At 54.9% G+C, this 21,695-nt stretch overlaps 9 protein-coding genes across 9 annotated transcripts; 5 read left to right on the top strand and 4 right to left on the bottom strand.

Moving 5' to 3' along the window:
* Window positions 1-50: 50 nt before the first annotated feature.
* On the bottom strand, window positions 51-542 carry MYCGRDRAFT_103089 (uncharacterized protein; the record flags this gene model as incomplete). Its single annotated transcript, XM_003854758.1, has 1 exon — window positions 51-542. The coding sequence occupies one exon, from the start codon at window positions 274-276 to the stop codon at window positions 76-78; it is 201 nt and encodes a 66-aa protein (XP_003854806.1).
* A 1,006-nt stretch (window positions 543-1,548) lies between these two features.
* On the bottom strand, window positions 1,549-5,259 carry MYCGRDRAFT_107905 (uncharacterized protein; the record flags this gene model as incomplete). The annotated part of the gene is made up of 4 exons (XM_003854757.1): window positions 1,549-1,960; window positions 2,256-4,262; window positions 4,371-4,559; window positions 5,207-5,259. 4 exons carry the CDS (start codon window positions 5,257-5,259, stop codon window positions 1,549-1,551), a joined length of 2,661 nt encoding a protein of 886 aa, XP_003854805.1.
* An 879-nt stretch (window positions 5,260-6,138) lies between these two features.
* Window positions 6,139-7,025, top strand: MYCGRDRAFT_107904 (uncharacterized protein; the record flags this gene model as incomplete). The annotated part of the gene is made up of 1 exon (XM_003855671.1): window positions 6,139-7,025. The coding sequence occupies one exon, from the start codon at window positions 6,513-6,515 to the stop codon at window positions 7,023-7,025; it is 513 nt and encodes a 170-aa protein (XP_003855719.1).
* Window positions 7,026-7,558: 533 nt separating this feature from the next.
* On the top strand, window positions 7,559-8,270 carry MYCGRDRAFT_107903 (uncharacterized protein; the record flags this gene model as incomplete). The annotated part of the gene is made up of 3 exons (XM_003855672.1): window positions 7,559-7,726; window positions 7,786-7,902; window positions 7,956-8,270. The coding sequence occupies 3 exons, from the start codon at window positions 7,703-7,705 to the stop codon at window positions 8,268-8,270; spliced, it is 456 nt and encodes a 151-aa protein (XP_003855720.1).
* A 2,852-nt stretch (window positions 8,271-11,122) lies between these two features.
* On the top strand, window positions 11,123-12,292 carry MYCGRDRAFT_22578 (uncharacterized protein; the record flags this gene model as incomplete). The annotated part of the gene is made up of 2 exons (XM_003855673.1): window positions 11,123-11,526; window positions 11,614-12,292. Coding segments are annotated over 2 exons (1,083 nt in total), but the record flags the coding sequence as incomplete, so codon positions are not given.
* Window positions 12,293-13,033: 741 nt separating this feature from the next.
* On the bottom strand, window positions 13,034-13,882 carry MYCGRDRAFT_15613 (uncharacterized protein; the record flags this gene model as incomplete). Its single annotated transcript, XM_003854756.1, has 1 exon — window positions 13,034-13,882. A coding segment is annotated over one exon (849 nt), but the record flags the coding sequence as incomplete, so codon positions are not given.
* A 912-nt stretch (window positions 13,883-14,794) lies between these two features.
* MYCGRDRAFT_10310 (uncharacterized protein) lies at window positions 14,795-17,684 on the top strand (the record flags this gene model as incomplete). Its single annotated transcript, XM_003855674.2, has 3 exons — window positions 14,795-14,822; window positions 14,881-17,463; window positions 17,518-17,684. Coding segments are annotated over 3 exons (2,778 nt in total), but the record flags the coding sequence as incomplete, so codon positions are not given.
* Window positions 17,685-18,023: 339 nt separating this feature from the next.
* ARP2404 (actin-related protein, ARP8 class) lies at window positions 18,024-20,511 on the bottom strand (the record flags this gene model as incomplete). The annotated part of the gene is made up of 4 exons (XM_003854755.1): window positions 18,024-18,788; window positions 18,841-20,107; window positions 20,161-20,239; window positions 20,324-20,511. The coding sequence occupies 4 exons, from the start codon at window positions 20,364-20,366 to the stop codon at window positions 18,024-18,026; spliced, it is 2,154 nt and encodes a 717-aa protein (XP_003854803.1).
* Window positions 20,512-20,689: 178 nt separating this feature from the next.
* Window positions 20,690-21,596, top strand: MYCGRDRAFT_103087 (nuclear transport factor 2; the record flags this gene model as incomplete). Its single annotated transcript, XM_003855675.1, has 5 exons — window positions 20,690-20,786; window positions 20,851-20,868; window positions 20,921-20,985; window positions 21,050-21,223; window positions 21,278-21,596. The coding sequence occupies 5 exons, from the start codon at window positions 20,780-20,782 to the stop codon at window positions 21,395-21,397; spliced, it is 384 nt and encodes a 127-aa protein (XP_003855723.1).
* Window positions 21,597-21,695: the final 99 nt, after the last annotated feature.

The following is a 21,695-nucleotide window of genomic DNA, read 5'->3' as shown; positions in this document are numbered from 1 at the left end:
ATCGTGAGAGGCATTCTGGAGTCGACATCCGGTCCGATCCCAGAGTCGACAGCCCGATGGTAAAGGAACATCTTGTCAACGGACAGGAGTCTGCGGCAACCAGAAATCACACAGGACCAGACATTCGACAGCGGTGTCCTGTATGAACATGCTCACGCTGGCAATGGTTTCGAGGAAACCATCTGATGAGCTGTTCGGAACATGTCCAAGCTCCTGGAGTCGAGCAGCGTGGGCTGTGCCGGGTTCTCGCTCCCGATCATCAACAGGGTTGGCCATGACCAGATGGGGTTTGACGGCATTCGCCGTGGAACTCAGTCTAGACTGCGACAGTCAAGGGATATCTTGCTCGATGCCTGGCAAAGGCAAGTTACTTTGAAAGACCGACCAGACGTGGGTATCCGGCTTGATATTCTGCTCAGCCTGATTCGTGGGCTCCTTTTGCTACATACTTCCTCGAGCATGCTCGCAGGCTGTTGCCGTCCTCGACTGAATCACAGTCGACACGCGGAGTCTCAGAGACATCCAGAGGCCCTGCGCCGGTTGTTGACAAGGTCTGGATAGAAGCACAATCAGCTGGAGTCTGGGGCCACGAAGTTGAGTTTGTCGCGTGTTCTCCTAAAACTGCCGTCGGCAGTTATTTTACCCTGCGGAAACACTGGGAATGCGATCACTGATCAGCCCATGCGGTCTCATGTCCATACCGTGAGAGCCCAGACAACCTGTCAGCGCTTCGGAGCTTGGACCGTTCAGAAATCTGGCTCGAGATTCTAGGGCCTGATCTAGGGTTGGAAGCAATGGACGCTCAGAATCTTTCCTGGCCTACAAAAGCTGACAGCACTCCGATTTCTCCATGCTGTACACAGCCGATGAGAAGTGAAACCATCCGGGAGGTATCATTTTGTAGTATTTTCCTCCAATCGGATGCCGGTCTGCCCCCAACTTGACGAGGAGTCGACTTGGTACAGTATGAGGAACGCCTGATACTCCGTGCATATCGCACTCGACAGTCTTGTCTGAGTTCATTGTATCGCACAGGTTGTGACGCTAGTACAGACAGTCTGGTCAGAAATTGGCTTTTCGCGAGAGAAGGTTTCACGTGGAACTCGACGCCAGCAAGGAGCGGAAATGAGGCATCCAGCATCACCATCAGGCCATACCGTAGTTTCCTATGACCACAATTTCACTTGGAGCATGAAGCGCAACAAGCACGACGCTTCAATATCACCCTATAGGCGCTGCTCCGCATGGATCATGCGTTGTCAAAAGGCAGTCAATCTCCCGCTGCAACTCCTCTTTCTTCCATCAACATCTCCCTCCATTTGCACAGCTCCCAACCCATCAATCTCTCTCGTCCAAAATGAAGACCTCTTCCATCGCCCTCACCTTCTCCCTTCTCCTCGCCACCGGCATGTGCAACTACGTCGTGCAAGACTGGCCCAACGGCAAGCAAGTCGGCGTCCGCCCAAAGAACAAAATGGACAAGCGAAACAACCAGTTCCTCTGGAATCCCGACAACACGGCTTACGTACGTTCCACCAAGCGCTCACCCTACAAATCCTGCCGACTCCGAACTTGACTGACCATATCCCTCCTCCACAGTGCACAGACCATTCCATGTGCGACGACTGGTGCACCGTCTTCCCTCCAGATGAATGCATCCTCGCGGGCACGCACGCCTTCGGGTGCACGCAGAACAACCTCTGCTCTTGCTACGTGAGCTGCCGCACAAAGTACCCATGCTTTGATCTTGACCACAGCTGACCTTTTGCCTTGCAGAGCACCGAACCGAAACGCGCTTGCGAGTGTGCTTACAAGCGACCCATGGTTGACGCTTGCCTTCGGGTGAGTTTTTCGTTTTCTTCTTTCCTTCCGGCGGTGGGAGCGAGTGCTGATGAGCCAACGAACAGGGTTCGAGCCCTCTCGACGTTCCGAACACTTCGACCGCCCATTGCGTTTGGGGCTGCGAAATCGGTGGCCACGACAATGGAGGGAACGGAGCTTGCAACGCTGCGCAGGACCCCTGCAAGGCGGCTTGATGAGGTGGGAAAGTGAGGACTGCGCTTGGGAATTCGTGGTTCTGTGGAGAGGTCTGGGTAGTTATCTGCCGGATAGTCAAGGTCTCGCATCATCGATCGAAGCCAGCTCGCACTTCGTCTGCCGCACGGGTATCATTTCGCTGTACACCACATCACCGCCGCAACCAAATTTCATGGTTTGAAGTCACCATGTCTTTCCCGTCCTCCAACAGATCTTACCACCACCCCACCCCACCCTTCACACTCTCCACCACCCCGACCTCTCTATCCAAAACGTACTCCACCCTCCCATCCACAACTCCAACCCACCCGCCCACAACTCTCTCGTCCTTCACCTGCCCTCCATCATCCGAAACCACAAATTTCATGCCCGAGCCGCCGGTATTCACCCTGCCCAGACCCTTCCCAGCCGGACCCTCATCATCGTTGTTGAAATCCTCGACTTTCCGCTGCGACGTCTCGCGGATGCGGATCTGAGCATACAGTCCCGCGGCACGCAATGATGATGTCGTGGTACGGTTGACGCCGTCTTTGCCTTCACGCGGTATCTCTGCTGCTTGATCTGCTCCTGATTGCTCTGCGTAGGCGGCATCTTCAAGTTTATCCTCCCATTTCTGCAGGAATAGCACATCGTCGTGAGTCACCCGCACCCGCGGTACAGGTCGGCAAACGGCTTGCACCTTTCCGTCGACATCGACTGGCACGACGACCTGCCGCAGAGCCGGGAGCGCCGGGACGGAAGCGAAGTCCGGCGGCGTGATGGAAGAGGCGATGCAGGAGAGGGAATTTCCGGGTCGAAGGCAGTGCCAGTGGAGATGAGTCAGGGAATGTGAAACCAGGTGAAAGGGGTTGATGGTTGTCTGCTCCCAGTGATTGGAGGAGAAAGGATCCGGTAGAGGTGAGGAGACTTGTGGTTCTGGTGCTGTCTGTTGGATTACGGTGAGATGGTCCAGGCGTGGGAGGGAGAGGAGAGTCAGTTGGATGGAGCGGAGGGAGAGGATGTTGAGGTTTAGAAGTTGGAGATGTTTGATTGAACGTGGGAGGAAGCGGAGAGCGTCGTCGGATATGGCGGGGAGGGAGTCGAGTCGTAGGGTGGCGAGGGATGGTAGGGAGGCGATCGAGGCGGAGTTGAAGTCGGACGGGTGCAGGCCTTGGAGAGCGAGATTGCGGAGGAGAGGGAGGCGGGCGAGGACTTCAGGGAGAGTCTCGAAGCCAAGGTCAACGCCGAGGTCGGCTACGAGCGAGAGAGTGGAAAGATGCAGCCATTGGTCATGGGTGTGGAGGAAGTCGGAGAGGTTGGGTAAAGTTGCCCGCGCAGAGTCGAGGTTCCATGAGTGGAACTTGAGGCGAGTGCGGCTCGCAAGGGCTTCGATGAGGAGACGGGTTGATGGTGTCGCGGGAGGAGTCCAAGGTGTGAGGTGAGTCAGGGAGTACGATGCGCGAATGATGTGTTCGAGGAGTGAGAGTGTGGAAGTCGACTCGAGTGGAAGGAATGCTTGTTGCTCCAGTTCCATCAGCATAGCAGGCGGTATATGTATTGTCTGCACGAGATATCCAAGACCGGGCGTGCGGTTAATAGTGTCGAGCAGCATGCGCAAGCTGGAGCGTGTCATCTTCGAGGACCACCGACGTTTCGGCGGACTCTTGTTCGAGGGAAGGTATAGCTCACGATAGAGCTGTGCCCGGGCGATCCGATGCAACTGGGTGTTGACCAGGCACATCGACCGTAAGTCTCGCCGTAAAGATGAGACATCAAGTCGGTTGCTGTGTGATGTGTGCACGTCTTGCAAATGTTCCACTATCGTCTGATATATCTCTTTTGGCAGCTCAGCGAGTGTCCGGAAATAGTGAGATGCTGAGGTGGACGGCCTGCCGCGGATGGAGGGTGTACGGGTCCATCTCGAATCAGGTCGTCCTCGATCGAACTCCCACGGCGTCCGCACAAGAGTTGGAGTAGCGTCGAAGTGGTGGCTACCAGCGTTGCGAGTCGATTGAGAGCTCGAAGCGTACAGCTTGCGGTCTAGATTGGCTCGCCAGTTGGAGGAAGCGAGCGAAGAGGTTCGCTGAGGGATCAACAGTGCTCGCCGCGAGCTCGCACTGGATGTCATGGGGCGGTCGGAGGATGAGATTGCATAGTCTCGTGTGGTGATTTCGGTATCGAAGGAAGGGCGAATGGATGCAGTGTCATCGCTGCTGACGTGGAGTTGAATGTATTTGGCTTTTGGTCTGATGTGAGACATTCGAGGTGGTTAGTCCAAGATGCACCGCGCGACTCACGCCGTTGACCAAGAGACGGTGTAACGGGTGGAATGAGAACGGGCATAACTCTCTCACCTCACTTGGAACTGTTGTACAGCTTCATTCTCCGGTAGACCATCCATGGACGGTCGGACATCTCGTACAGCAGTCTGTGGTCGGCGGCCGGGTGTGCTGAAGTTGACATATGAACTCGCCATCCTCGCAGCTCCCGCAGCAGCGCCGTGGAGATTCCAGGTAGGGACAATGCTGTACTGGTCAAGCGGCCTGTATACCTGTCAAGAGACAGGTGTCGTCGTGGTGGAGGAGGTGATGTCTCATCAGTGACTCGCCCAACCAGCCCCCAAGCTGGAATCACACGACAACACTCCGCGCACGAGCTGATGAGCTGCAAGCCTTTGTGGACGTCGGGGAATTTACGATCGGACCACCAGCATCGTACCTCCGTGCAACTGTCGTGGCCGGCCCGGTGCGTGACACGCCAGCCGAGCGTATGTCACCAATAGCAGAGTCGCGGCGGGGTCGACGTGGCTGGCGGAGAGTTCAACCTACTGAAGCAAATCTGTGATCCTGCCGAAGGTTCGTCCGACTGTTTAGGACATGACTGATGAGAATGCTGGAGATGATCACCAAGCTGTCCATCAATGGTATTGCTCAACAAGCATGGTCAGCGAGAATCGCGGCCAAGGACCTGAGTCCCGGTCCGGCGGACATTTCGTTCATTCGGTACAGCATCGATGAGCATCAATGCGATTTTCAATGAAGGCATAACGACGTACTGGAGGAGATGGCATGTACATTGAAGAAGTCCGTCAATCAGTGCGACATTCAAGACATGTCGTCTGGATCTATCGTCTGGACCCCACACGCGGGACACTTGCCAGGATGCTGGTGTCACAGATCGACGACCTTACCTCGACGTCGTCCTCTCCTCCTTTCCAATCGACATCCTCTTCATCGCCGACATTCGCGCTCTAGAAGTGTCTCGATCGCAGCGACCCTTGCGTCAGAAGCATGTCCTCGATCATCAATCACAGCGCCCAAGCTCGAGTTCAGGAACCAGGCGGAGCAGCACCGCCCGCTATTTTTGTATCCTGATCCCGACAACGGCTCAAGGATGATGCCTTCAAGCCCACACCATGGCAATGACGTAATTGTCTCAAGTGCTGAGGCCATCCTCGCCGACCACTGCGGCGGCTGTGCCCTTGCAGCAGCCAGCAGTGGGTTCTGGCATCGACATCCGGTCGATGCCGTTGCGTTGCTGTGACCGCTGACGTGCAAACGGCAAGGCCTGGCCCAAACTCAAGAAACGGAGTCCGAACATGAAGCATTTCCGGGTCTCGATACGACCCTGCGAAAGGACGATACCTGCCTGAAAAGAGCATCGATTGAGCTATCGAGATAAGCACTCCTTCTTCTATATAGCCCACGACTTCTACGTCCGGCGTACGAGAATCGGTGCCGGCTTCCTGCTACTATGTTGAGCCAATCTGACTTGCACAAATTCTCAAGACTCAAGACCTGCCTCAAACATGCGGCAACAAGGTCTCCGTAAGGCAGCTCTAATTTCTGCATGCAGGCTACGATCTGTACTTCCTGGCTGAAAGCAGGCCGATGGATAAGCCTCGCAGCGGTCTAAGCATTGCAAGCACTGCGGAAGCATCGGCCTCCGACGGACTTCGCAATGGTCCTTGATTTGGACCAAGGCGGCAGCAGTCTGAAGACAGGCATTGCTATTCCGGCAATGCTAGCGGCAATTGGAACCCGCCAGGTTGATCAACCTTGCGCTCTGAACGAATGCAATTGTCTGCTGTGAATTGCTAAAAATATGCACGAATTCATCACACGAGGCTGCGATGACCTTGACGACAACTGTTTTTTGCGCCAACTTCACTGCGAAACCTCCAGTGCATGTACCCTGCTCGCACGGACCGATCGGTCGACCTCACATGGTTTTCACGAGTAATTTTCGTTTCCCATCAGGGAACTCTGGTCCGGAAGCACTCGCACAACGATAGCACGTCCTGTCGAACGTCCCAGTCTCGCTCGGCGGTGATGCAACGCAAGAATGGTATCCCCGGCAGTGATCTGCGCAAAATTCGCATAAAGGCACTGTTTCCCTCGCTCTGAGAACACATTATTCCACCACCATTACCACAACCACCGACGAGTAACAAAACAACACTCAACAACACCAAAACACTTTCTCAATCAATCAACATGCACTTCACTCAGATCACCGCCCTCGTGGCCCTTCTCTCCGCGTCCGCCATGGGCGTGGCCCTGCCGGAAGATGGCGGTGACGCACCCAAGGGACAAGCGCCTCACACCGGCAGCGACACCGGCCACAACAATTGCGGTCCATCCACCATCAACCCGGCGACCGGCAACGGCCCAAAGCCCGAGTATAACGACTGCCACACTCTCGCGCAGAACATCGGCCGCGCGGACAAGTCCTACCGCATCAGGGGTGACAAGGGACCACGTCAAATCGGATACTTCGGCACCTGCCAGTTCACCGCCACCGTGCAGAGGCCTCAGCAGGCCTGGCTTGGCTGTAACGATGTCGAGGATCTCATTGGGAGCTCGCTGAAGCAGTGGGACCAGTTTCCGAATGGCTGCGGGGGAACCATTCTTACCGGCAATGGTGGCGAGGTGCCTTGCGACAACGTCAAGGATGGTGGGCCGGTCACCGTCTACTGGAGTCTGTCGTACTACCACCAGGGCAATTGAAGAGGGGTGCTGTCGTGACAGCAGACGATCATGGAGGAGAGACTTGTGGAGGAGATGAATGGGTTGAGTTTCGGGAGTCTGCTCGACGGTATAACATTGCTTTGTACACTGGAAGTTCTTCTCGACCATAGTATATGCAAGGAACGTACTCTGTTCTCGCCACTTGTAATCTGCGAGCCTGTCCTGTGAAGTCTTTTCTGCTTCATGTTTCTTGACCTAATGTTGGCGCTTGAATCGATGTACGTAGGCGTTCACAGTCAAGCATGTATGTACGCTCACCTTTTGTACAGCTTGCATTCAATCTGGCTGAACTCAGCTTGCCAGTATACTCTGCCAAATTGCTATCATCAAGTAGCAATAGGAGTAAACCACGATTTCGCAACCTAATTCCGGACTGGCAATTGCAAATGAACAGGCCACCGTAAATTTGCGTCAGGCAATCGCAGTGTCGCAGGGGTCCTTATCGATTACCTTAGTGGAAGGTTCGATCAACATTATTCGGCTTGTGATCTTCTCTCCATTCACCTCACTGCTTCCATTCACTTCACGACAGATCACGAGACAAACTCAGTCTCCACCGAGCAATCGTATTGACCTCATCCTCTTCCACTACCTCACCATCGAAGTCGCCTGCCAATCTCATCGAACCCACACAAACATCGACCACACTCGCCATCATGGCTAACAAGCGGATCATGAAGGTACGGGCACGATTCGAAGTCGTAAAATATCTCTGTATCCAGTACTGACTTGACAGTAGGAGTTCCAAGAGAACACAAGCAGCGCGCCAACAGGGTGCAGCATCAAGCTGGCCAAGGAAGACGACATGAATCTGTGGGATGTGACCATGGACGGCCCGGCCGACTCAGCATACGCAGTATGTTACCTTTGCGACTTGACCGCCGACATATTCTGACAGTGCATTCCAAGGGCGGCAAATTCCACATCCAAGTCATCCTCCCCAAAGAGTACCCGTTCAAACCTCCAACGCTTTCCTTCAAGACCAAGATCTACCACCCGAACGTGAGCAACGACGAACGCGGAGCCATGTGCCTCGGCATGCTGAAGGCGGACGAATGGAAGCCACCGAACAAGATCGCGGACGTGCTCAAATTGGTACGGGCGGTGCTGGCTGCGCCCCAGCCGGACGATGCAGTCGAGACGGGCATCGCGGACGAGTTCAAGAACAACAACGCCGGGTTCCAGAAGACCGCGAAAGAGTGGACTGCGAAGTATGCGAAGTGAAGGCAGTCTAGACTGCTGACTGAGGTCGGGAAGAGCCTTGAGGATACATGGTAACAAGATGAAAAGCATGGGACATCTCGGCACACCTGGCCGTTTTCACAGCGCGATTATGGCGAGCGCTGAAGCTGGCCTGCTACGCTACACCCGAGCAGGCGAACCTTGGCCATCGCTGGCAAGTCGTGGAGCATCCTCGGAAACAGCAAGGTTGATTCAAGCATACGAAGGAGCATCTTCAGGAGCGTGCGGGCGTTGGTTGATTCAGGGGACAGCATGATTCTGGCACTTTGTACAGCGGTAGGAGCGCCTACAACGCATTCGAGCGCCGCAAGCAGGCAGGTCATGTAGAGCTGCAATGGAAAATGCAGCCGATGTGACAGCATGCCTTATTTGACCGCATCAACAGACCTGTGACGACGGCAGGAAGCGTGATTGAGCTGCGATGGGTGTCCCAGCTCATTCAATTCACAGGCCGATCAAGAGCGCTTTGCACAAGAAACCAAGTTTTGGCCACGACAAGACCAGGCTGCCATGACCCTCACTGCCTGAAGGCACACGCGGTCGTTGAGACCGGCTGAAGCGACTTCTCCCATGCTCACTGAAGCCGGAGCTGTGTTCGCTGCCTCCATTTGCTGGCGATTCCGCTTCGCCCGATGAAGCAGGTCCGATGAAGACGACGCGGAGGTGATACTAACAATTGACAGTGGTCCGCAGTGACACGGTCCAAGACGGATGAGACATTTCGCCCGTCCTCGTCTAGGAGACGATGGCTCGACAGCAGCTGGAGGTTGCACAGATGCAAGCGACGCAACTGGAGCATATCAGTAATGGTGCGGTGCTGTAGTCCGATGTCTTCCAGAACGGCACAGGCTCCAGATCGTTGTACTCATCTCCTCAACTTCCGGCGCGATTCTTGTACGCTTCGTTCTTACTTCCAGCTATGGGGCAATGTTCACCCTCCCACTCCACGCTCGCGGTAACCCGGTCTGCAGTGCAATAGAACGATATCGCATGTGTTATTATATAGTCTGGAGAAGTCTGCGGGTCGTTGAACTATTGAATGTCATCAAACTCTATAGGCGAATAGGTTTCCACGCTATACGCTACCTTAGTGCAAAGGATTTCAGCAGGGTTCAGCCAGTGCTTGCTTGCCGAAAGTCAAACACTCGTTCAAGTGACGACCGAACGAGACTCCGTGCCAAACCTGAGACGGCAGATCTTGGCCGGTCGTGTTCAGTCTGTTTCGCACGACAGCCGCCGACTGCATCCTCGACATCGACATCGACTTATACCGACCCCACGTCCGCATCCGATCGACGAACCTCACCGCACCGGATACATCACATTCACCCGCCAGCTCCACACTGCAATCTCGAGGGACCGGGGCCAGTTGGACGAGTTGGAGATTTGGTGCGACAATGCTCGAGTCGGGATGAGCTGGGCGTGGAACTCTCCAGTCGCACGACAGCTCAATACAGCACGGTGGATTCGGCCTTCCGATGCGAGATATAATCGAGGGCCGGCGTGCCTGGGAGTCCGAACATACCATCTCCGTCGCCGGGGCCATCCCCGAGGCCATGAACTCTGCCGCATCGACGACCGCCGCCGCACCACGACCGAGTGTCAATGACAATAGCAGCACGGGATCTCCAACCACGACAACGACGACGGCAATCCCCGAGCCGCATCTGCCACTGCGCAAAGCTTCCACCGCATACCGTCGGCGTTCGAGGCAGGGAGCTGTGCCAACACCCGTCCTCGTCTCGGAACAGACATCCAGTCCTCCACACGATCGACAACACCAAAACTACCACCTCAATCACCACCACCACCACCACGGCCAGCATGCGCAACTCAGAGGCTTCCACCCGCGGCCGACGCCGAATTTCGCATCGCCGCACATCAACCCCATTCAAGCGAGCTCCCAGCATGCTTTCGCAGCAAAAGAGCAGCGTCGACCATTCAAGCCGGCATTGGGCGTACTCGAGAGTCAACACTCCTCCATTCCGTACAACACCAGCGAGCGCGATGATCAGCCTCCAATGTCTCCGCTACTACCACCGGGTTATGGTGGATCGCATACATCCAACTTCTCACGTCCGAAGCACCCTCAGTCGCCTGCCGAAAGCTTACGTGGGCCGCAAGAGTACCAACACAATAATCTGCGCGGCAGCAGCAACAATCGGTTGACTCCAGAAGTAGTCTCCGCTGGACCAAGCACACCTCACACAGCTCCTCGAGAGTCGTTCCGTTCGGCACTGACGACCAACTCGTCATTGGGACCGTCGAGCAGTGTCAACACCACACACACGAGTCTCAGCTCAAACGCCGACTTTGTCAAGGTCACTCGCGAGGATTGGGAAGAGCAGAGTGGCTTCACGGATGTCGATATGAGCGTGGAAGATGCGATCGGCATGTACGAGGACGGATTCGAGAGCGGAAAGGGCAGTCTGGACATTCGATCCGTGCGATCCATGCGGTCACTGGTCTCTCTGGATCCATCAGCTTCGCAACCGAAGCTGATCGCACCCATACCTACCAAACGGTCGCGCTTTGACCCTGCCGATGAGTCCGATGGCGCAGAGGCTCGATCCGTACGCTCACTTGACCGTGCAAGCACACAGCCTTTGCAGCAAGCCCGTCCGACTACGCCTAAACGCCTACATGCTGCTCACCGTCGAAGTCAAAGCGCTAGCATACTCATATTGGGCGTACCGCGAGGGCATCAGGCATTTGGAAGCCGATCCACCAATGTTCCAGCACTCTTTACACCTACATCACGCGAACGCTCCTCCATGCAGATCGTTTCCGGACAGAATCTTCAATCACGGCCAGTCAGCGAAGTCATCCCACGAGATCGCTACGGTTTCAAAAAGGCCTCCCACTACGTCACAGTCGAGCAGTACAATGCATGGAACGCAAATTATACCGTCCACATCGAGCGGAGGGCGAAGAAATGGCAGACGCTGATGCGCTCGTACGGCCTGAACACAAGCCCAGGCGCAGTCCGATTTCCGCCAAAATCCGACAAAATCAAGAGATATGTGCGAAAGGGCATACCGCCAGATTACAGAGGGAATGCGTGGTTCTGGTATGCAGGAGGCCCGGGGAAACTAGCTCGCGAACCAGGCCTGTACGGGGACCTGCTAGAGAAGGTAGAGCAGGGCGGTCTAGGTGATACCGATCGCGAGCACATTGAGCGCGACCTGAACAGGACGTTTCCGGACAATGTACGGTTCAAGCCGGATCCTTCGGACATGTTCGATGTACAAGCCGGAGCCGGAGGTGGCAGACTAACGCAGCAGTTTTTACGCGACAGCGATACAACCAACGGCACTGGACGAAGCAACGCCAACTCAACCCGCAATCGCATGACCAAAGATCCCGAAACGCCGATCGTACAGGCCTTACGTCGTGTGCTTCAAGCTTTTGCTGTGCATAACCCGCAAATCGGATACTGTCAGTCACTTAATTTCATCGCCGGCTTGCTGCTCCTCTTCCTGAACGAGGACGAGGAAAAGGCATTCATCTTGCTGGAAATCGTCACATCATTACATCTCCCTGGTACGCACGGCGTAGCGCTCGAAGGCGCCAATATCGACATTGGCGTTTTGATGAGCTGCATCAAAGACTCCCTTCCCGCAGTGTGGTCGCAACTCGACGATCAAGGCGGAATGGGCGGCGTTGGCGGTGGATCCGGACCACTCCGCTTGCCAACTGTCTCTTTGGCCACCACGGCTTGGTTCATGTCACTATTCGTGGGCACCCTACCGATTGAATGCGTGCTTCGAGTCTGGGACTGTCTGTTCTTCGAGGGTTCCAAGACGCTATTCCGAGTTGCGCTGTCGATATTCAAAGCTGCTGAGCCGCAAATACTGGCTCTGGGCGATCCCATGGAGGTCTTTCAGCTGGTGCAGAGTTTTCCCCGTGGCATGCTGGACGCGAATGGCTTGATGGACACTTGCTTTCGCCGAAGAGGCGGGTATGGAAGTGTCAGTCAGGGCATGATTGAGGATCGGAGAGCGGAACGACGAAAAGTGGTCAAAGAAGGGGCTGCGGAACAGCACGGTTCGGCGCTGGAGTTGAGTAGCGGGACGTTCAGGAAGTTGAGGGGACGTCTGAGGAGTACAAGGGGTAGGAGGATTGAGACGAGTTGATCGATGTCTTGAGGAGGACTGATGAGGTCTTGCAACACGATCGTGGAAATATTGATGTAAAGGACAGGACATACCTAGTACATTCCGGTTGAATTACCGAAGCACATATCAAGGAAACAAATGACACAGAAAGATTTGGACGGACAAGCACAATGTCGTTCAGTTATCCGACATGTATTGATCAATCATGGAAACCTGTAATCCACAGGCGGTACTGCTTCATTCCTTGACTTCTGTTCGTCCTCGCCGTTTTCGAATGCTGTCCTTCCGCCCGACTCCACCCGACGACTCGAGACTCGTCCCTATGCCAGAGTCTCGAAAGTCAAAGGCTTCGTCCTCGTCCTCGTCCTCGTCATCCGCTTCCACCGCGCGCGCCACATGTTCGGGCACATCGAGGTCTTCCGCCGGCTCCTGTTTGACAAACATATCCGCAGGACTGGTATAGTGTAACGGCGCTTGCGAGCTAAGCGTTGGAAACGTACGCTCTGTATCCGAGAGCGTGGCGGGACGGTCGTCCTCTGCCTCCTGCTTTATGCGAGCAGTCTTCGAGTCGACCTCGGCTTTCAACTCGGCCTTGACGGGTTTGTCAGAGGCAGAGGAGGCGTACATGGCCAGTGCGCCGTATGCGAGACCGGCAAAGAGGAGTTCCGTCATCCAGAATGTGGTGATGAAGGCTAGGGCGCTGATGATGCGGTGGTTGTACATTAGCCATCGCAAACCGCTGAATCTCGCGCGGAAATGCACGGTCGCGGAACTGATTTGCAGGGTGTGTGCTGATTGGACTTCGAGATGCATGGTCGAGGGTGTGTTGCGCCAACCTCGTGGGAATGAGACTCGGTCGAATAGTGGGATCTTGAGGGTTGTGGTTTCGGAGCGGAAGTTGAAGACGTAGTATGGCAGCTCCATCACCGTTTGGAGAAGATTCACGAGACGAGAGCGATAAGGTAGTAAAGCTGGTCGTCGCGAAGTCGCGAGTGCTTGCGTAGATGGTAGCGGCGACGTTCCTGGCGCGAGATTGGCCTGGACCGTGGGGATGATGCCCTCCGATGCGTAGAGTTTGGCTTCGAGCATGAAGTTTCCAGCGTCTCGATTTGATGGTGTATGCGGCAAGGTCATCTCCACCATGATGTCGTAGCCCTGCGCGCTGACCAGGTCCGGCGTGAGTTTGACGGTGCCATGGGGAAATGGATTGATAGTCGCTGGATCGTGCTGGTGATGTAGCACATGGTCGAATTGAAGATGCACGGTGCGGGAGAAGCCTATGCGGGGGATGTAGGACCAGTAGAAGAGGGCGTAGCTGGTGGTGGCCAGTCCAAGGAGGAGAAACGCTGTGAGGGCAAAGAGAATGGTCGTTAGGTATGCGCGAATCGCGGGCCGAGAAAGGAAAGGGCGGACGGGGCGTAATGCGAGGTCGACCCCAGCACCGATCAGACTGCGATGTTGCTCTTTTTCTTCATCGTCCTCGATCATGGCTTTGCCCTTTCGCAGAGCCATCGAAGTCGTAGATGTCGCGATGTTGGTTGAGGTTGTTGTAAGATAGGCAAGGTAGGTCGTTGGAGACGTGACGTAGGGATGGAAGCCACCGCCAAGACTCGACACTTTCATGTGAATTTCGTGAACTTCACTTGACATCTTGTCGCCTTGAGATACAATATCACAATGCTTGCCAGGAAGAAGGCATCTCAGTCCAGTATCAGCGATGGTCACCTTGCTCTTCTACCGCGCACCACTACTCATGCGATGGAGACTGAAGCCTTTGCTACCTCCTCACTCCCGCCCAAGCCGCACACTCCAAGCTGCGCCTTGTACTGCGAAGTTCAGGCGACGTCCAGGAACTACATTGTCGACAGGGCGGAACAGACTTTTTTGATACCGCATTTGAGGCTCAGCTCACCAGGTTTCCACGCAACTCTTACTGCATTGCTCGATAGGACACAAGCAGTCTAGATGCCCTCAATCTTCTCCTGTAATGAGCGGACTTTCCGTGGCGATACCAGGCAGCAAAGATCATCTGTTCCATCTGCACAGATTCTCTTGCTTGCCCTGCTACGTTTGAAAGATCTCTCGTGTTGGTGAGTACCTTTGGTGATAGAACAGACAAACGCGTCACTGGGAGTCGGATAAGCGCGACATGTTGCCATGCAGCAACGGGCTTTGTTTTGGGTGACGTTTTCGCGCCCAACGTCTCTCCACGTTTGACAATCCGCTCGTTCGGCTTCATCAATCAATCAATCAACCACATTACAACGCAATATTGCTGCGCTCGCTTGCAAGGACACCTACAATACCATCATTCCATACGACGACAGTCTCACTGCCATTCATATCTCTTCCTCTCAGCTGGCGGGCACCATGCCCAGCAGAGATGCCTCCGACGGGCCATCCGTCTCACTCTCTTGTCAGCACAAAGCACATGTCCCATACGCGACAACGCATCGCTAACAGTTCCTCTACAGTCGCGAACAATTTCTGGGGCAAAGATGACGCCGGCGTCGGGCCTCTGCTCGATCGCATGTCGAATGCCAAAACCACGAGCGACGAATTGAAAGCCTTCTACACAGCCCGAGCCAAAATCGAGGAGGACTACGCCAAATCGCTACTCAGTCTCGCACGCAAGCCTTTGGGATCTTCTGAGTCGGGCACGTTGCGCATGTCGCTCGATGTCGTCCGCGGCGAAGTCGAATCGATGGGCAAGTCGCATGCCACCATTGCCAGTCAGATGAAGAGCGAGCTGGAGGAACCTCTCACCGCATTCAACGGAGGTATCAAAGAGCGAAAGAAGATTGTACAGCATGGAATCGAAAAACTGCTCAAGACCAAGAATATCCAGACGGCCACTGTGAACAAAGCGAGGGATCGCTTCGAGCAGGACTGTTTAAAGATCAAGGGCTACCTGGCCCAAGGCCACATGGTCATGGGTCAGGAGGAGCGAAAGAACAAGGCAAAGCTGGAAAAGACGCAGATCCAGATGTCTACCAATAGCGACGAATATGAGGCCGCAGTCAAGATTCTGGAGGAGACGACGGGACGTTGGAACCGAGAATGGAAGGCTGCGTGTGACAAATTTCAGGATCTGGAAGAAGAGCGCCTCGACTTTTTCAAGAGCAGCCTCTGGAGCTTTGCCAACATCGCCTCGACTGTGTGTGTTAGTGACGATCAGTCGTGCGAGAAGATTCGCCTATCTCTGGAGGATTGTGAGGTGGAAAAGGACATCTGCAACTTCATCAAGGACTCTGGAACTGGCCAGGAAATTCCCGATCCTCCAAAATACATCAACTTCTGCCGCGGCGATATCGAAGATGTGGCCTCGAACCACGAGTCCGACGATGAGGCATATTCTGTGGCACAATTCCAGCGAACCATGAACCCGACCTTCCGAACATCTTCGCCACAGCCCAGCACATTTGAGTCGCATCACGATCCTGACTCCAACCTGCGGGACGAGATGGGCATTCCCAAAAGTCGTGCCTCGCTTCAAGGCGAAGATTCATTCACAGCGCAAGCTCGAAGCTCCCACGGAAGCGCAGCACCACCACCGCTGGCTACAAGCCAACTCAGTCAGACTTCTGCGCATTCGAACCCGTATGCAGACGCCCCGGTCATCCCGCACAACCCCTATCCCACCGATGGGATGACTCAATTCTGTAGACCAGGCCCGCCTTCTGAGCGTAGTTCTATCCCATCTCCAGTCCGTCCAGGAAGTCGGGACAGTCTGGGACACAGCGAGTACTCCCAGCCTACCTCTCTTTCGAGTGTGGAGCCTATCAGTGGAAATGTCTCTCCAACGAAACAGTACAACGGGTCGAACATCTCAGCTGTTTCGAACAATTCCTACGCCTCGCAAGGGCCTCCGGAAGAGAGGCAGGTTCAGAAGAAGAAGAGTGGATTTTTCCAGTCGCCATTCCGCAGGAAGAGTCAAAAGAGCAAGGAGCCCTTGCAAGGATCCAACGCGTCTACGCCCACCGGCAGAAACACTTGGACGCCCGCAACAACTCGGCAGTCAGAGAGTGCAAACGTCAGCCCAACAAAGCAGCCTTTCGGCAACCCTAGTAGAGCTGGCATGTTCAATCGCCAACCATCTCCCGGTGCAGATCCTGATATCGATCCTCGCGCTGACTACCAGCTGGGTATCGGGAACAACGTCTTTGAGGTCGCTCATCCTGATTCCCGCAAAAAGACGGCGGTGTCTAGGAGCAATGCCGGCAATGAGCTGGACCCGATAGCGCAGGCATTGGCAGAGCTGAAGGGCGTCGCAAAGCAATCTTCTGTCCGACAGTCTGCAGATCGCCACTATGGAATGGCAACGCCAGTACCAGGCACACCTGCCCAGCCGTTCGCCAACTCCACTCACCGCAACACTCCACCTCCGTCCTACGAGCGACCAGTCAGTCATCTAGGTGCGCCTCAGCCCGCACATACGAAGCGCGACATGCAGAAAGCGACTGCGCAGTACGTTGGCCAAAAGCAGGCCATGTTCAACGGAGCACCTCCCCGATCTTCAAGCAGCACAGATCACCGACAACCGCCTCGAGCGACTTCTCCTGCCCCACCACGGGCAACAAGCCCTCTCCCCTACGCCAGCGGTGAGCAGCGAGCCCAGCCAGCGTACCGCGCTGCGTCGCCCAACCCATACGGCGGACCAGCATCGAGCCGACCACGACCACAGTCTTCAAGCCCAGCGAAAGCGATGCAGCAACCTCCAAACTACGCAGGCTATGCTTCTCGTGGCGGATCTCCTGGTTATCAAGTTCCGCGCGCAACCTCTCCAAACCCGGCATACAGTCGACCCGCGGCAGGAGGTGCCAGTCGTCCACCAAGCAGCCGCGCATCTGAGCACGCTGGAGCTCCCATGGCGCTGCAACTCGCTCCTGTACCTTCTGGCGGTGATCCATACGGATCTCAGCGCGGCGGTCGGCCACAGAGCCAATACTACGCAGCTGGACCTGACTCCGGATCTCAAGTGACCTCACGAGCTAGGAGTCAAAGTCAGGGCCACCAGCGGCAAGTCACGAAAGACGGACGGCCGATCTTGCATTACGGTACGTGTTTCCCAGCTTCCTGCAATTCAACCGTCTTACTAACATTTCTCGCAGCCCGCGCAATGTACATGTACCAAGCCGCGATACCGGAGGAGCTCTCGTTCAGCAAGGGCGACGTTCTGGCAGTTACTCGCCACCAGGACGACGGCTGGTGGGAGGCTGAGGTGCCGGGCAAGACTGGTCCTGGTCTGGTTCCCAGTAATTATCTCAAGGCGTGTTAGCGAGGGGCGTTTCTTTGAGTTTGTTAGCGTTGGACAGGAGATCTGTGATGCGTACGCTCTTGATGAGAATGTCGAACCTGCACGAGGAGCGATGGCTGGATCATGAGTATGGAGTTGGATGTCGTTATGATAGCGAATGTGTATACAGCTCTTTGCAGATGATCTTGGTAGCGTCACACTTGTATCAATAGCTTGTATGCGACCAGTCTTCGACTTTCTGAATCGTGACCTGCTGCCGTGTCGTTCAATCCCTAATTTCGCCTTGAGGCCTCTCGGCTTTGCGATACAAATGTGAACGAGACTGAGCTATCTCGTTGCCTTTGGATTCGGCACGCATATCTACCAGTGCCACATGCACTTGTAATTCAAAATCCTGCTGCCCAACCGATCATACTCCAGACCTGAGATCCAGCTGTCGTTGGTCATCCTCAGCTTACCGAAAACACTCCCGCCTTTCCAGGCGATGACAGATGGATCCAGATCTCGAGGCGGCGGAGCGACCAAAATTTCCTTGGGATACTGCGGCATCGCGGCGCGTAGTTGGAGCTCTAGATGACTCTGCAAATTCGGTGTCTTGGATGCACCGCCTGTGAGCATGATGCTGCCGAGGAAGTCCCGCCTCTTGCGTTCGTCGCCGTTGCTCGCATGTTCGATGGAGGTTATGATGGCATCGTGCAAGCTCATGATTGGGATGATTCGCTCGGACAGGTCGTAGACGCCGGCAATCTGGTCCGCATCTTCGCTGCCGTTCGCTCCCTCTCCGTTGGGAGCAGGCGTGCCGGCATCATCGGGAGGCGGCGATCCGGCGACTGATGATCGAGGCGTTGCCTCATTTTCGCCGTTCAGATGACTTGGAATGGCGAGTGGTCGATGTTTGCTCGGTGTTGCAGCGGCTAGAGGTGTTGCAAGGAGACTTGCGGGTTTCGCTGGTGCGTCCAATACAGCAGAGGGAATGCTCTTCTGGACATGATTGTACACAGCTTTCTGAGCGGCAGACATGGGATCATTCGGTGATCCGTCATACAGATCTAGCGATCTCCCAATGAGCTTGCGTCGTCCTGCGAGTTTCTCTTCGTTGGAGAAGATTTCCGGCTTGAAGTATCCCTGGATGTAAAAGGTCAGTAGATGTAACTCATCTTACATGCGTCTCACTTACTTGCGGGGCCAGAAATCCTTCGTCGTACAGCTTGAACTGATACTTTCTCGTTTCCTGACCGTGTGCGCGAAGGTGGAAGTCGTACAGCTGGACGCTGATGTTGTCATCCTGAAGAGTCGTAAATCTCTCCTTCAATTCCTCGGCAAGCAGGAAATCGTGTCTTCGCATGAGATTGATGTCATCGTAGTTGAAGCGGTCGTACAGCATCATCTTGACGAATGTTTCCGTCACATCGTAGCCTCCGTATTTCAGGTTTATTCGCGACTCCTCAAAGCACATGCCATCCTCGATGCAGCACACTGTCGTTTTTTGCGCACCCATGTCGACTATACATGCCGTACTGAATCCGGCACCAAAAGTTGCAGCAAGTGACTCCTGCATGAAACAGACGCGTGAAAACCCAAAGTCACGGATGAGTTCCTGAAGGACTGTGGCTACCAGTGTCTTCTCGTATAGATCTGGGATGAGGAAGACGCAACTGTATTGATTCCAGTCCTTTTTGTTCGGTACGTCGAGTTGGGTCTTGATGCTTTCCTCGATGATCAGAAAAAAGTCGCGAAGGAGTGTCGTTCGGCTGGGATAGTCTTTTTCATTCAGCCATCCATGTCGAACGGGCCACTTGAGGCGATACTTTGGTCTTGACTTCTCTGGAATGCGAAGAGCAGCCTCGCCGACAACGTAATTGGGAGCATCGGCAGCTTTGGGTGGCAGTTCCGTCCAGTCTATCCGTAGAGGGTCGTTGTGCTCCGAGATGAGCTCCGGCTGGGTCACGCTGTTCCACTTTGTGACCAGCTCGCGGGAGTTTGGCAAGACTCGACGCTTGTTCTGCCGCCGCAATTGTTTGAAGTTTGCGGCCATGGTCTCGTACTCCTTTGCAAAGTCTTCACCAAACCATGTTTCCGAAGGTGCATCCTCATCAAGTTTGATCCTCTTGGGCACGGGCTCGGAATCCTCTGCTTCTGTGTGATCAGCTCTGCGGGCAATGACCATTGGCACGGTCTTGGGCAAGGCATCTGTAGCGAATCCCAAACGCAGGTTCTGGCTGCCGACGTGAATGATAATGGTCTTCGAGCCGTAATTCTCGCCGTCCACATCTTCCATGGAATCGTCCTCATCGAGATCTGGATCCGCGTCTGGAAAAGGTCCTTCTTGACCGTTCTGTGCTCGAGCCCGGTCAAGGTCGACGGCTGCTTTCTTTCGGCGGTCAAGCCGCTCCTCTTGTTGTAAACGAAGTGCCAGAACCTGATCATCGCGTTTCAAGAACTCACTTTTTGAATGTCAGCCGGGGCGTATGTCGCACTGCGGGTTCGTGCAACTCACGTGTAGTAGTTCTTCTGGTTGATCATGCCAACTTGCGGCCATGATGTTAAGTCCATGTTGTTGTCGGTTCTTTGTAGCCCTGCCTGATCATTAGCATATCGAATTCCAGCGGCCGGCTTCTCGCGGTCTTCCAACCGAGCCAGCACGATGTGGGAAACGTTACCCTCTTCGCGCAAGAGCGCGCGGCCTGATTTTTTGCCCACCATTGTGAGAGGCTTCTCAGCAATGTATGTGGAAAAAGGAGGACCAAATCTCCGTCTCGATCACCAGGATTTCATCAATGAGAGCACGTGAGGAGGAGCAGACCACAGGTAAGACCGTTCAATAGTTCAGACGTGATTGCTCCTCGAGGTGGACGTTACAGCAACGAAGTTGTACGTCTCATCAATATTCAAGTGGAATGTCGGGATGAGGCCGTGAATTCGTGTCGAGCGGAGGCGGACGGGCCCGATCGCTGCCCCGCCGACGTTGCAGCCCAGATGGAAGCTTTATTACTTGACTTTCCACACCACTTTGAACTGTTCCATACACACCTCCCTCTTCGCTCTATCCATCCCGCTGAGACAGCAGCCCAGAACAGCAGTCGCGACTACGATCACTTCACATCACATCACACAACATGGCAGGTGTGTATCCTGCTGATCCCCGCACTACGGGCAGAGCATACACCAGCTAACAGACCAGCCGCAGACTTCGAGAACATCGCGAGTACGCCAGGACCTAAACCCTCCTTATTTACGACCTTCTGACAGATGCACAGAGCAATTCGTCGAGTTCTACTACAAGACCTTTGACAGCGATCGCTCTCAACTCAGCGCCCTCTACGTATGCGACATGCGACATCTTCGCACATCTCGTCAAAGGTCCAGGTCGCTGACGGGTCTCACAGCAAAATGACTCCATGCTCACATTCGAGGCCGCACCCTGCCAGGGAACTGCGCAAATCGTCGAGAAGCTGCAAGCTCTTCCATTCGCCAAGGTCGAACACCAAGTCGCGACACTCGATGCTCAGCCAAGTGATCAGGCCGGCGGCATTCTGGTCATCGTGAGCGGCGCGTTGTTGGTCCGTAGCGTGGTCGAGACAGGGCTTGAAACTGAGAGCTGACGTATCATCTAGGTCGAGGAGGAGAAGCGCCCCATGAGCTACGTCCAGACCTTCCAGCTGAAGCCCAATGGCCAGGGTAGCTACTACGTCTTCAACGATGTGTTCCGTCTCGTATACCCATCCAGCGGTTGAGTGTGAAAAGAGATAGAGGGCATACCCGGGGAGCGTCAGGCAGAAATGGGATGAGAAGAGCGAGATCGGGACATGGACGAGACTCGGTTGGAGCATGGCACTTGGGGGCGTTCAAGAAGTCTAAAGGACGATTTGACCAAAACGCTGGTCTGGCCGGCGATGGGTATCGACTGCGCGATCCATCGTCGTGGAGCCCAGTTTCATACCGCGTAGCCGCAATGAAAGTCACTTTACAGGATTCGATGGGAAACATGTTGCACCCAGCAGACTGCTCGCGGAGCTTGTCGCTTCAGATCGA

This window comes from Zymoseptoria tritici, chromosome 2, assembly GCF_000219625.1.
Source record: "Zymoseptoria tritici IPO323 chromosome 2, whole genome shotgun sequence".
NCBI classification, from domain to species: domain Eukaryota; kingdom Fungi; phylum Ascomycota; class Dothideomycetes; order Mycosphaerellales; family Mycosphaerellaceae; genus Zymoseptoria; species Zymoseptoria tritici.
The sequence above is the reverse complement of the archived record's forward strand: the minus strand, read 5'-3'. Positions and strand labels throughout refer to the sequence as shown.